The 12,061-nt window shown below is 35.0% G+C and overlaps 1 protein-coding gene and 2 long non-coding RNA genes across 6 annotated transcripts; 1 reads left to right on the top strand and 2 right to left on the bottom strand.

The window, feature by feature from the left end:
• Positions 1–15: 15 nt before the first annotated feature.
• On the top strand, positions 16–3,989 carry LOC112589357 (uncharacterized). 4 transcript variants are annotated; one of them, XR_003113493.1, is made up of 7 exons: positions 16–202; positions 441–512; positions 868–936; positions 2,050–2,244; positions 2,331–2,555; positions 3,185–3,386; positions 3,809–3,989. It is a non-coding gene; the product is annotated as an uncharacterized LOC112589357 (long non-coding RNA). The 4 variants fall into 4 exon arrangements; XR_003113490.1 differs by having other exon boundaries at positions 16–512; XR_003113491.1 differs by having other exon boundaries at positions 16–512; positions 2,331–2,515.
• On the bottom strand, positions 744–5,008 carry LOC105192280 (fatty-acid amide hydrolase 2-B). Its single transcript, XM_011156306.3, has 9 exons — positions 4,870–5,008; positions 4,219–4,389; positions 3,800–4,019; positions 3,315–3,532; positions 2,414–2,525; positions 1,914–2,212; positions 1,743–1,841; positions 1,307–1,654; positions 744–949 (listed from the first exon to the last, which is right to left on the bottom strand). The coding sequence occupies exons 2-9, from the start codon at positions 4,387–4,389 to the stop codon at positions 845–847; spliced, it is 1,572 nt and encodes a 523-aa protein (XP_011154608.1). The 5' UTR covers positions 4,870–5,008; the 3' UTR covers positions 744–844.
• A 5,475-nt stretch (positions 5,009–10,483) lies between these two features.
• LOC112589358 (uncharacterized) lies at positions 10,484–12,061 on the bottom strand. Its single transcript, XR_003113494.1, has 3 exons — positions 11,947–12,061; positions 11,534–11,852; positions 10,484–10,778 (listed from the first exon to the last, which is right to left on the bottom strand). It is a non-coding gene; the product is annotated as an uncharacterized LOC112589358 (long non-coding RNA).

Genomic DNA, 12,061 nt, shown 5'->3' on the forward strand with positions numbered 1-12,061 from the left:
TGGTTCTGAATCTCCGCTACGAGTCACCATCGACCTTAAGGAAAAATCGAGGTTATATTAATACCCGTTGCTATCAACTGACTTTAATTTAACCGTCCGATTATTCCATCGGAATTGACCAATCGCACTTGTCAATTCTGACTAACGACTAAATGCAATTAGTCAATTCCGTTGAAATAACCAGCCGGTTAAGTTAACAAAGGTTGGTAGAAACGGACATAAGTCTTTGGACCGTGCTCAGTAGAAAAAGCTTATTATACGCTTAGTGATTATCGTTTCTAATTGTTTATTCTCTTAAATCCGACAAAGATCTAAGAATATACTCCAATCATAGATAATAATCACTAAAGGCTAGTAATAGCTTTTTCTGCTGAACACTCAATAACTAACCAAACATATGTTTGATTTAAAATTTTACAATTCAACATTGAATGGAAAAGTTTTCTTGTGCAAGTAGTGCAGTTTAATGATAAGTTAAACGTTAATTTATCTCCAAGTTTTACAACTCAATGGTAAGTCATAAGATCTCATGTCCAAGTATTGTTCATTAATTCAATGTTTGGTTAGATATTTTCAAATTCTGTCAATCTATCAATCACAAGACAGAAGGATTTTCTATTTCCAAATAGCATTACTTTAATTTATAAATTTAATTTCGTTCTATGGATTATTTAAGATGCAAATATAGTGCAATATAAAAAAAACATACGATATAACAAATATAAAATATTATTCTTTGTAAATCAAATAAAACATTTATAATTAATAATATACAAGTAATTCAATACAAAGATATTCTCTTCATGACTCTTTACAAGACTAATTTAACGGTAGCAATATTCTTTTAATCACTTATTTCTATTGAAGGTGGCACCCAACCACCAAAGGCTATCTCCAACTCCTTTGCAGCTGCCAAACAGAGACGGTCTTGATATGGTGCAGCTATTATCTAAAATATTCAACAAATCATTCAGTGAATCCTTTATTTTTCATTATTTTTCAGATAACTTCCAATATATATTATTTACAAACAGATGTTTGAAAATTGTTTTTATTTTTCTGATATTCTTTAATTATTTTGATTGAAAATATACTTTCAGTACTGTAAGCTATATTTTCTTTTAACTTTAAGCTCATGAAACTATTTAAATTTTACGGTGTCAAATGAAGGATTGTAATTGATAAAGATAATGAATATTCATTATTTTTATCAATTAATTTGGAATGAAGATAAAAACCTGTCTCAAAAAAAAGATTAAAATATTTTAAATTTCTTAAATTTCACACTTATATGATTAATTGAGACCTGAACTCCCATGGGCATTCTATCCTTATTAAGTCCCATTGGTACTTGTACTGCAGGAAAGCCAAGAACATTAAACAAAGCACAGTATGGTATATTTCCTACTTCACCAAGAACTAGTTCTGGGAAAGGTGCAGTGATTCGGAAAGTTGGATGAATTAACAATCCATTCTTTCCCAATAGTTGCTGCAATGTCTCTTGAAATTCTTTAAACTTCTGTAAATAATGTAATTTCCTTCTTTTCGGAAAGTTATAATATTGTTGCAGCAACGTAAAAAACAACAGAGACATTGTATGATGTGATAGCCCAAATACAGCTTTTATCATTTCTAGCATTGGACTTTTCTCAAGCTGAAAAGAATACAGAGTTTAATTACCGTTTGCATCCTCACATAAGATGAATAATATATCTTCTAAAATTCAATTAATACATTAGTACCTTAGAATTATTGATATCTATAAGTACATCAACCTTCCCTACATTCAAGAATTGCATTATTGTCATTTCAAGTAATGAGGCTGGCCATTCCATGGGTATCTGTAAAACCAATTAATGTTAAACTCCTCATCAAATACAGATATATAATGAGTGTATGCTATAAATGTGTACCTTCTGTGTGTGAATACCACATTTGGAGAAGTAATCAGCAGCTTTCAAAATGCATTGCTCGAGATCCGGCGACATCGACAATATACCAAACGATTTACCCATATTTTGCTGGTAATACACTTTTGTTTGCTTCCAGTCAACCGGCTCATCCAAGCATAAATCAATATTCGACTTTGTCGATATCATTTCCATAAAAAGTCTGAGGTCGTCCGCGTATCGAGTCATTGGACCATATGACAGACAATTATGAAAATTTTCATTTTCGTTCGTTGGATAATGATCTCTTGCTGGAATAACTTCTGCAATTTGAGAATGAAAATACGACAAATTAGTACGAAAATTAATACCAATTAGTTAATTCTTTCGGATATCTTATTGTAATTTTAACGATAAAATTTCGAATTTTTCATTCGTTAGTAATATGCGTTCAACGGAAAGTTTGGTGAGGGAAATCTTGAACAAATAAGATGTTCAATTTGAGCCAGAGAAGTTCAATATACTCGACGTGGGTTTTAATCCGAAGATCCCGCAGAACAGTCCCGGTATTCTGATGGAACCAGCGAAGTCTGAGCCAATTCCGATCAACGAAGCACCTGCTCCAAGTAAGGCGGCCTGAAATAAGTATTTCCTGATAAACAACAAGTAAGAGTAATGTTATATTAACATTATAGTTTTCTACTTAATAACAATATACTTCATACACATACAGAATATATTGCAGGGTTATATTTTGCATTTATATTATTGAGTAAGAAATTATAATATTGATGTAATTTTATTATTACTTAGTGTTCACTGACTTACACGTATATTTATATAATTGTAAATATATAATATACACACATATAATTTATATAATATTTGAAAGAGAAATAGCTACTTTTTACTTATGAAACGCTCTAGGATATAATCATCTTCAAACGCGACAGAGACCAACTATTTTGAAAGAACATAAAGCCTGATGTACCATTCTTCCTGCTTTCTGCTTTTTCCTATTACTATTGCTTTTTCCTATTCTTTATTTTTGTCTGCAGATAAATATGTTTATGCATGTTGATAAACACGCATAAACATACTGATGTAATCAGAATCTTGGTAACTTAGCGAATTTTACTTATCGCATTATGTAAGCCACAGATGAAGATAATTTACATTTTAACATCGCATATAAAGCAATATACAGATGCATATAATAATAAAATATTGTATAATATTGTGCGTGATGATTTGTCACGTCGAAAATTATCGGTAAATTTCTATCGAAAAAATAGGTGCTGATCAGGTGATGCTATTCACAAGCTACATGGCTCCATAAGCTTTGTTAAAGAATATACTCAATTAAAAAAAATCAAGGAAAAACGTCTACTTAAAATATGACGTTTATACAAAATATTGACTTACCTCACCGCCGGACGAGCCGCCGGTTGTGTATCTTGTATCATAAGGATTATACGAACGGCCGTACAAAAAATTGTAAGTATCGATGCCACCGCACATTTCTGCACTGTTAGTAACGCATAGTGGAATCGCACCGGCATCTCGTAACATCGTAACGACTTCGCCATCGGCGATTGCTTTTCTTCCTCTGTGAGCTAAAGTGCAGCCCGTATGACTAAGACCTGCAAGTGTTATCGCACGTTAAAGAGAATCTTCGCTCTGTCACTAAATAGGTATCATTAAATTTAATATCATTGAATACTGATATTGAATGATATCTCTGTCATTTCATTTAATTTCGACTCATAAATTAAATTAAAACATTCCTCACAGGTATCAATCGTGTACGATATTTTTATTAACAATACAACAATCGCCCGAAGTTATTATAAAGTGGAAATAATAGAAATATATCTAAGAAGATGAAAAGAAGAATAATTATTTCCTACCTTTAACAGGACAGGCTTCTTTAATGGTAAGCGGCACACCGTACAGTGGCTTTTGTTTCTTCAACGCTACGATATCAACATTGCCGGATTTTAATAATGCGTCACAATTTTTGGCCTCAGCCAAAGCTTCTTCGTATCTGTCGTCGACGACGGCATTGATGTAAGGATTTACTTCCTTGATTCGTTCAATGTATGTACGCACCACATCATAGCTTGTGTACTAGAATTTTTTATTTATTAATTATAAATAGTTCATATTTTTATTATTTATGAATTTTTATTTTTCTGAGTTAGTTTGACAATATTTGATAAAAATACGCAACCTAAATAACACAAAATACTTAAAATAAGAAAAATCCGTCACAAAAGGAAGAAAAGAAAGATCGTCTCCTTCTTCGTCCTTCGATGTATAAAATTACCTTTCTTTCTCTAATTTTCTTAGCGAGCTCAGTAGCGCTTATCGTTAACAAGAAATCTGTTATTGACGGTATGTTTGGTGGTTTTTTGTAGCGAATAAGCGAAAATATCCTAATCAGCATTAAATATATAATATTACTAATGCAGAGCAATATACGCATTACATAGTTCATCTGCAAGATAAAAATTATTTATCATAGACAGGTATCGCTCGTCTCTTGTGATGATCGGTGTTAGAAATTGTGACAGCTGCTTTGCTTGAACGACAGTTCGTTTCTTCGTGAGACGTGAGAATAATTTAAACACGCACTTAAAAGCAGTGAAGTTACTTGAAAGGAGTTATCAATATTTCAAGAAAAAAATGATTAGTTATTGAATATAATTCACATTGATTATATATTTAATTAATTAAATAATTGACTACATGTTTGAAGAGATTCATTTCAGCGAGAGAATAATGTTGTGCTACAATATTAAATGTAAATATTGAAACATTGATCTAAATAGAAAGAAACAATTGGTCTGTTCTTTTTAGTTGCACTACTGAACTGGTGCAATAAGTTAAAGTGAGAAAAAATATAATTGTTTCAATCTAACTTATTGTATTAGTTCCGCAATGCAGCTAAAAGAAACAGACCGAGACAGGAGATTACCTTGAATTTATCGTGTTGATTTCTAATGGATAGCTAGTTTGATCAGATTGTAAGAAATTGAAGTAGAATGCTACTTATATACACTCGTATTTCCACCTCCCAACAGTAGTGATAAATTTACGTCAAATATATCACTTCTACTTGTTCGTTTATTTTTCTTTGTAACTTAATAATAAAAATAGTTATAGTAGAAGCGAAACGCTAAAAATAGTAAATGCAATATTTGAAAAATACATTACTTTTTACGCGTAAAACCTTTGTATAATCGGAAATTTACTCGTACGTACATTCACCTGAACGCATATTACAGAATTTTAAATCACAATTAATTCGATTACAAGAGATGCGAATTAAGATATTAAAAGTAACAGAATGAAAATTAAGATATTAAAAGTAACAGAAAGACAGAAAGTAGTTTATCATGTTTCAAAATAATATACAGGGTGTTTCAAAAAGAATGTCCCGATTTGGAAATTGTATATCTCTGCAACCATGAACTACAAATGAATGCGACTTGTACCATGTAAATGGCCTTGGCCCACAGTTTAATATGACTACCGCTAAATACTATCTTTGGCGCTCAAACAGCCGCTATGCTTAGCTATAAGATGACGTCTACTCAACAGAAGACGTTTTGTGTTCTCGAATTTAGCAAGACTGAGTCCATGATTACGGTTCAGCGTGCGTTTAGACGACGTTACAGAATTGACCAACCGTTTAACTTTGATATTATGGCTGCGTTCCGATACTGACATTGCCGGTACTGAAGATATATAGTTTGTGTCACTTATACTATAGATTTTCAGTGCTTGCAACGAATATCGAAACGCAGCTTATATTACAGCCACTTTTGTCTCGACGATGAAATTCGAAAATATACGCTGAAGAGCGTATCGTGAAATTTATTATGTAGGATGATTCACAGGACTTTTGCAACAAACTTTGAGGGACATACGACAGATCTCGTAGAAAGAATAATTTTTTATCAAGCGACTTATGTTTTCTAGCGCGTCACTTAAGCGTTACGCAATCACAAAGGCGATATTTATTAGGTGCGCAACTAAGCGCTGTTTTTCAAGAGATGGCTCCAGTAGTAAGTGCTGGTCGATTGTGATATAACCAAAACGTCATGAACCAAGCTTAGACATATGGTAAACAAACCACTTTGACACATTAGTGATTTTGTTTTTGCGTCATATACTTTTGGTTGTGTGAAAATGTCTTATTTTGTGCCAAATAATCGTCATTTGCGGGAAGTGTTGCTTTTCTTCTTTCATTCGAAGAAAACGGCGGCTGAAGTGCATCGAGAACTCCAAAAAGTTTACGGAGATGCTGCTCTAAGTGAAACAACGTGCCGTGATTGGTTCCGTCGCTTCAAAGACGGTGATTTCGATGTTGACGACCGTTCGCGTGAAGGAAGGCCAAAAACTTTCGAAGACGCTGAATTGGAGGCATTGCTCGATGAGGATTCGTGTCAAACGCAAAAAGAGCTTGCTTCAGGATAGGAGTTACCCGCCAAGCCATTTTCAAGCGATTGCATGCGTTGGGAATGATTCAAAAACAAGGAACTTGGGTTCCTTATGATTTGAAGCCAAGAGACGTTGAGCGTCGTTTTTTCGCCTGTGAACAACTGCTCCAGCGGCAAAAAAGGAAGGGTTTTCTTCATCGCATCGTTACGGGTGATGAAAAATGGATTCATTACAGCAACCCAAAGAGAACAAAATCATGGGGACTGCCCGGTCATGCTTCTACGTCGTCGGCTCGGCCGAATATTCACGCTGCGAAGGTTTTGCTGTGTATTTGGTGAGACCAGGGCGATGTTATTTATTATGAGCTGTTGAAACCGAACGAAACCATCACTGGGGAACGGTATCGAACTCAATTGATGAGATTGAGCCGAGCACTGCGCGAAAAGCGGCCACAATACGAGCAGAGGCACGAAAAAATGATTCTACAGCATGACAACGCTCGGCCTCACGTTGCCAAACCCGTTAAAACCTACTTAGAAACGCTCAAATGGGAAGTCCTACCCCACCCGCCATATTCCCCAGATATTGCGCCGTCCGATTATTACTTGTTCCGTTCGATGGCACATGGTCTGGCTAATCAGCAGTTCCGCTCATATGAAGACATCTCAAAATGGTTTGATTCGTGGATAGCCTCAAAATACGAACACTTCTACCGTGACGGTATTCGAGCTCTGCCAGAAAGATGGGAAAAAGTTGTCGCTAGCGATGGGCAATATTTTGAATGATTCATTTGTAACCATTTTTTCACAATAAAGTTGCATTTTCATCAAAAAAACAGCGAGAACTTAGTTGCGCACCTAATATTACAATTATGAAATGAATTAATATACAGGGTGTTTCAAAAAGAATGTCCTGATTTGAAACTGATTTATCATTGGACAAAAATATTCGTCGTTGGTATCGACAATTTCAAGAAACAGGGCGTTTATGTAAGGGAAAAAGTCCTGGACGACCACGCACCTCAGAGGAGATATACAATGAATTCAAGAGGCTTTTCAGCGAAGTCCGCGCAAGTCCACTCGTATCTAACGGTAGTCATATCAAACTCTGGGCCAAGACCGTTCACGTGGTACAAGCCGCATTCATTTGTGGTTCGTGGTTGCAGAGATATACAATTTTCAAATCAGGACATTCTTTTTGAAACACCTTGTATATTAATTCATTTCATAATTGTAATAAATATCGCCTAAGGCCTTTGTGATTGCGTAACGCTTAACCACTTGCGCTGGAAAGACGTGCCACGCACGTCGTAATGCTTTTGTCACAGAATCGCCAACGACGTGGTATGTACGTCGTCATGCGATTGTCACAGAAACAAAAACGACGTGCGTGGCACGTCGAGTGGGATTGTTTGCCAGACACAAATGCCAAAAAGAATCCACAGTGAAGGTGTAGAGTGTGTACCAAACACAAAAAACGAAGTGAAACTATATGGGAATGTAAGAAATGCCTTGTACCATTACATGTTCCAGACTGTTTCGAGAGATACCACACTTTGCATGATTATTAATAAATAAATTAAATATTTATATTTGTATAATTTTATAATCAATCGACGCTCTATATTCCCTTCAAAAAGCTATTAAAAGTCCTAGGTCGAAAATAAATTAGTTAGGAAATATAAATCTTTCTCCGATTTCTGTAAGACATCGAACACTGTGTGACTCCTCTCAGCGAGTTACACTGGACCGTTCTGGTACACGCGTCAGTGAATTTTTTGCCAGCGCAAGTGGTTAAGTGGTTAAGTGACGCGCTAGAAAACATAAGTCGCTTGATAAAAAATTATTCTTTCTACGAGATCTGTCGTATGTCCCTCAAAGTTTGTTGCAAAAGTCCTGTGAATCATCCTACATAATAAATCTCACGATACGCTCTTCAGCGTATATTTTCGAATTTCATCGTCGAGACAAAAGTGTAATATAGACTGCGTTCCGATATTCGTTGCCAGCACTGAAAATCTATAATATAAGTGACACAAACTATATATCTCCAGTACCGGCAATGAGTATCGGAACGCAGCCATAATATATCAAAGTTAAACGGTTGGATCATCATAAAGGTTGCGTTCCGAAATTCACTGCCAGTACTGAAAATACATAGTTTATGTCACGTATACTATAGATTTTCAGTGCTGGCAGTGAATATCGGAACGCAGTCAAAATGAATCTATTAAGTAGAATTATCGCGCGCATCTAGTATGTTCGATTTATTTGTTATATACAGGGTGTTTGATAGCTCATCATGCAGACGAAAGTTGGAGATAGATTGGGTGTAGCCGAGAAGAAAAGTCATGTACCATAATGTCAAATTGGCAATAGTTATCGAGTTATTAATTAAAACATGTGAGCCAACAAGCGCGTAGAGAGCGGAGGGCGACCGCAGTAAGCATATAGACATTTGATACAGGCGGAGTCAGCGAGTGGCGATAGGCGAGCGCGCGCGGCGAGGGGCAACGTAAACAACAAGAGGCGAACGCGCGCGACGAGGAGCGAGCGAGCACAAGCGACAAGAGGCGAGCGAGCGCGAACGACGAGGAGCGAGCGAGCTATAAGGAAAAACCTATAAAGAAAAAGCTCGCTCGCTCCTCGTCGCGCGCGATCGCCTTTTGTCGCTTACGTTGCCCCTCGCCGCGCGCGCTTGCCTACCGCCACTCTCTGACTCCGCCTGTATCAAATGTCTACGTGCTTACTGCGGCCGCCCTCCGCTCTCTACGCGCTCGTTGGCTCACATGTTTTAATTAATAACTCGATAACTATTGCCAATTTGACATTATGGTACATGACTTTTCTTCTCGACTACACCCAATCTATCTCCAACTTTCGTCTGCATGATCAGCTATCAAACACCCTGTATAGTTATTATATATAGTGTGCATTATCGTAGCAATCACTGCATATTAACATAGAAAGTCATGTATTAATTTGACATCATCATGTATTAATTTGATATCATATATTAATTTGACATCATATATTAATCTGATCTGAAATATGATAATCTTGCTGAGACGCATTTTTGTACAAACAAAATAAGGTAAAAGAATACAATTTCTTAAGATCTTGAATGGAATTTAACAAAACGTCATACTTGTATAAACATTTATATAAGATATTTCAACATCTTTATCTTTTGCATCCTCGTGCAGAAATGTATATATAGACATCGCTGAGAATCCGCAATGAAGAGAAAAATAACTGAAACACTCGTGATAAAACGAAAAAATAACTCATAAATGTAAATTGTTAGCTATGTATCTTTTAGATACACTTGTTAACACTGTACACTGTTAACACGCAGTTTTCCATTTAATATTCTTTGACGTTTGATTTTTATTGATTTTTTGTTATTTGTTCATTGTCATCTTGATTGATGTTCCTTCATTTCTGAGTTTAATTAGAAACATTACACATGTTTTAACCCTTTCGCTTCGAGCGCCGGATATTTCCGGCATCTATATGATGTGTGTACAAGTGCCATCTGTAGTCGATGGTAAATTCTTCGTTATCGGCAGAACATTTTTGGTTGATTTTATTAACATATTGGATTAATCACATATTAAAACTACTCTTTGTTGTTACGACATCAAAACATATTATATACGTATTATATATTGGGTGAGTGCAAAAGTTCGTGCGGAGTTTGTGAGTAAAAGTCACACAGTGATTAGGCAAACAAAAATCTTTATTCAATCAATGATATATTCTCCATCGTTTTCTATAATCTTTTCCCAACGTTCTGGCAGCATACGGATGCCTCGATCATAAAAACTGCGCGGTTTAGATTCGAAGAACGAAGAGACGCCGTTTTTTACGGCTGCGGCAACGTTTATTCCCTTCCGAAACTCGTAAAGCATAACATGCCGTAAATGCACCTTATCGATACTCATTTTTAAAGTGATATTTTTGGAAGCAGTTTGTATGAAAACAAATGATTTTTTTTTAATAACATTATTAATTATATTAAACATTTAATCGTAAAGTCTTGTAAATATATAAATACCTAAAAATATGTAAACTGTAATTGGTCTAATGTTTTTAGAATAACTAATATAATTTTGTATGTCTTTTCATATTAAAAATGTAAACTATACTTGTTATATTAGAGCAACGATTGTTTTATTAGAGCACAATTGTTATTTAAAACTTAGAAAAACGTATATACAAAAACTACGCACTGTGCACATTTCTGGTGCGTGTTTCCGTTCAATAACGGCATTTCGGCGGACTGGACTGCCGAAGTGAAAGAGTTCATCTCAACGAGAGACATACATAAAATGTTTTTCGAACATATACAAGGACATCGATAGGAGGTGATTCATTGGAATCTTAAATACAGATGACGTCACCAACTGTGCTGACATTCTTATATGTACAAATTTACCTGTCATTAATGATTTCATGAAATATATTACAATTCTATAGTACAATTAAAAAATAATCCATTTCTATTTCACAGTATAAAATAACATGCAAGATAAATAATTATCGATTGTCATGTAGCAAAGTACGTGACGGATATTTTGATCAATGCATGTTAGTAGTACGAATCATTTCATTGATACGTGTATCATGAAATGTTTCAAATCGTTAAGTTTTATGTGTATGTTTGTCGACTTATAAATAATTTCAGCAAACAATATTACATATAACACAATATTACATGTAACGTGCATGTTAGTTGTAATTTCCTACTCAACAATATAACTGTTAAGTCAGCGGCACACGGTGCTTGTTTTCGTGCTGCATTTCCATCCATCTTCGGAAATGTACCAATCAGAACGCAGTATTTTCATCCAGCAAGCAATCCAGCAAACAAGCACCGTGTGCCGCTGGCTTTATATAACAGTTATATTGTTGAGTAGGAAATTACAACTAACATGCACGTTACATGTAATATTGTGTTTGCTAGGATAGAATAAAATGCGTATTATTCCAATATTTAATTTATCTTCAGACAAGCTTATCGAAATTATCAATTAAATTAGAGAATTTCGAGAATTGCCAGAAAAGTTCTTCGAATGCAAGGAATATTCTCTATTTAAAATTCTCAATCGTGTAATGTAAATCTGTTTTTTATAGTCTTGTATACCTGTATCATTATGCAAATCTGTTTTTTATTAAATGAAGTTAAATTACCTGTAATTAGAATGAGGCCGTTTTCTAACAAGGAACACTATGTTAGACAAAACCTTATTGGTTATGTATTATCTTAGAAGATACAGCTTAGTAAATAAAATGACTTTGTGTACCATAAAGTTCGCTTGCTGCTAAACGACAAAAGTAAATCAACAGTACAAGATACGAACGTACGTTTCTCGTTTTAACTCATATGCGACTATAAGTGATTAGAAATTTACAAGCGAGAAATTTTTATCTTAATTCCATACAGGGACTACAGGTTTACTGTGCGACGAAAGTTGATTAGGAAATATCGCAGTAGCCAATCAACGACCTCCTACAATAAGCCATTAGTTTTGAGTCACAAGCAAATTGATCAATCAGTCGATTATTCCGAAAAATTATTGATTGTGATTAGTTAATTTGCTTACATCTTATATGATTAACGGTCTTTGCAGATTGCGTTTCGATATTCACTGCTAGCAGAGAGGAACTTGAGAGCGGCCAACATGGTGTTTTCGACGACACCGAATTTCCGCACTGAGA

The sequence above is a fragment of the Harpegnathos saltator genome, unplaced genomic scaffold (genome assembly GCF_003227715.2).
Source record: "Harpegnathos saltator strain DR-91 unplaced genomic scaffold, Hsal_v8.6 scaffold485, whole genome shotgun sequence".
NCBI classification, from domain to species: domain Eukaryota; kingdom Metazoa; phylum Arthropoda; class Insecta; order Hymenoptera; family Formicidae; genus Harpegnathos; species Harpegnathos saltator.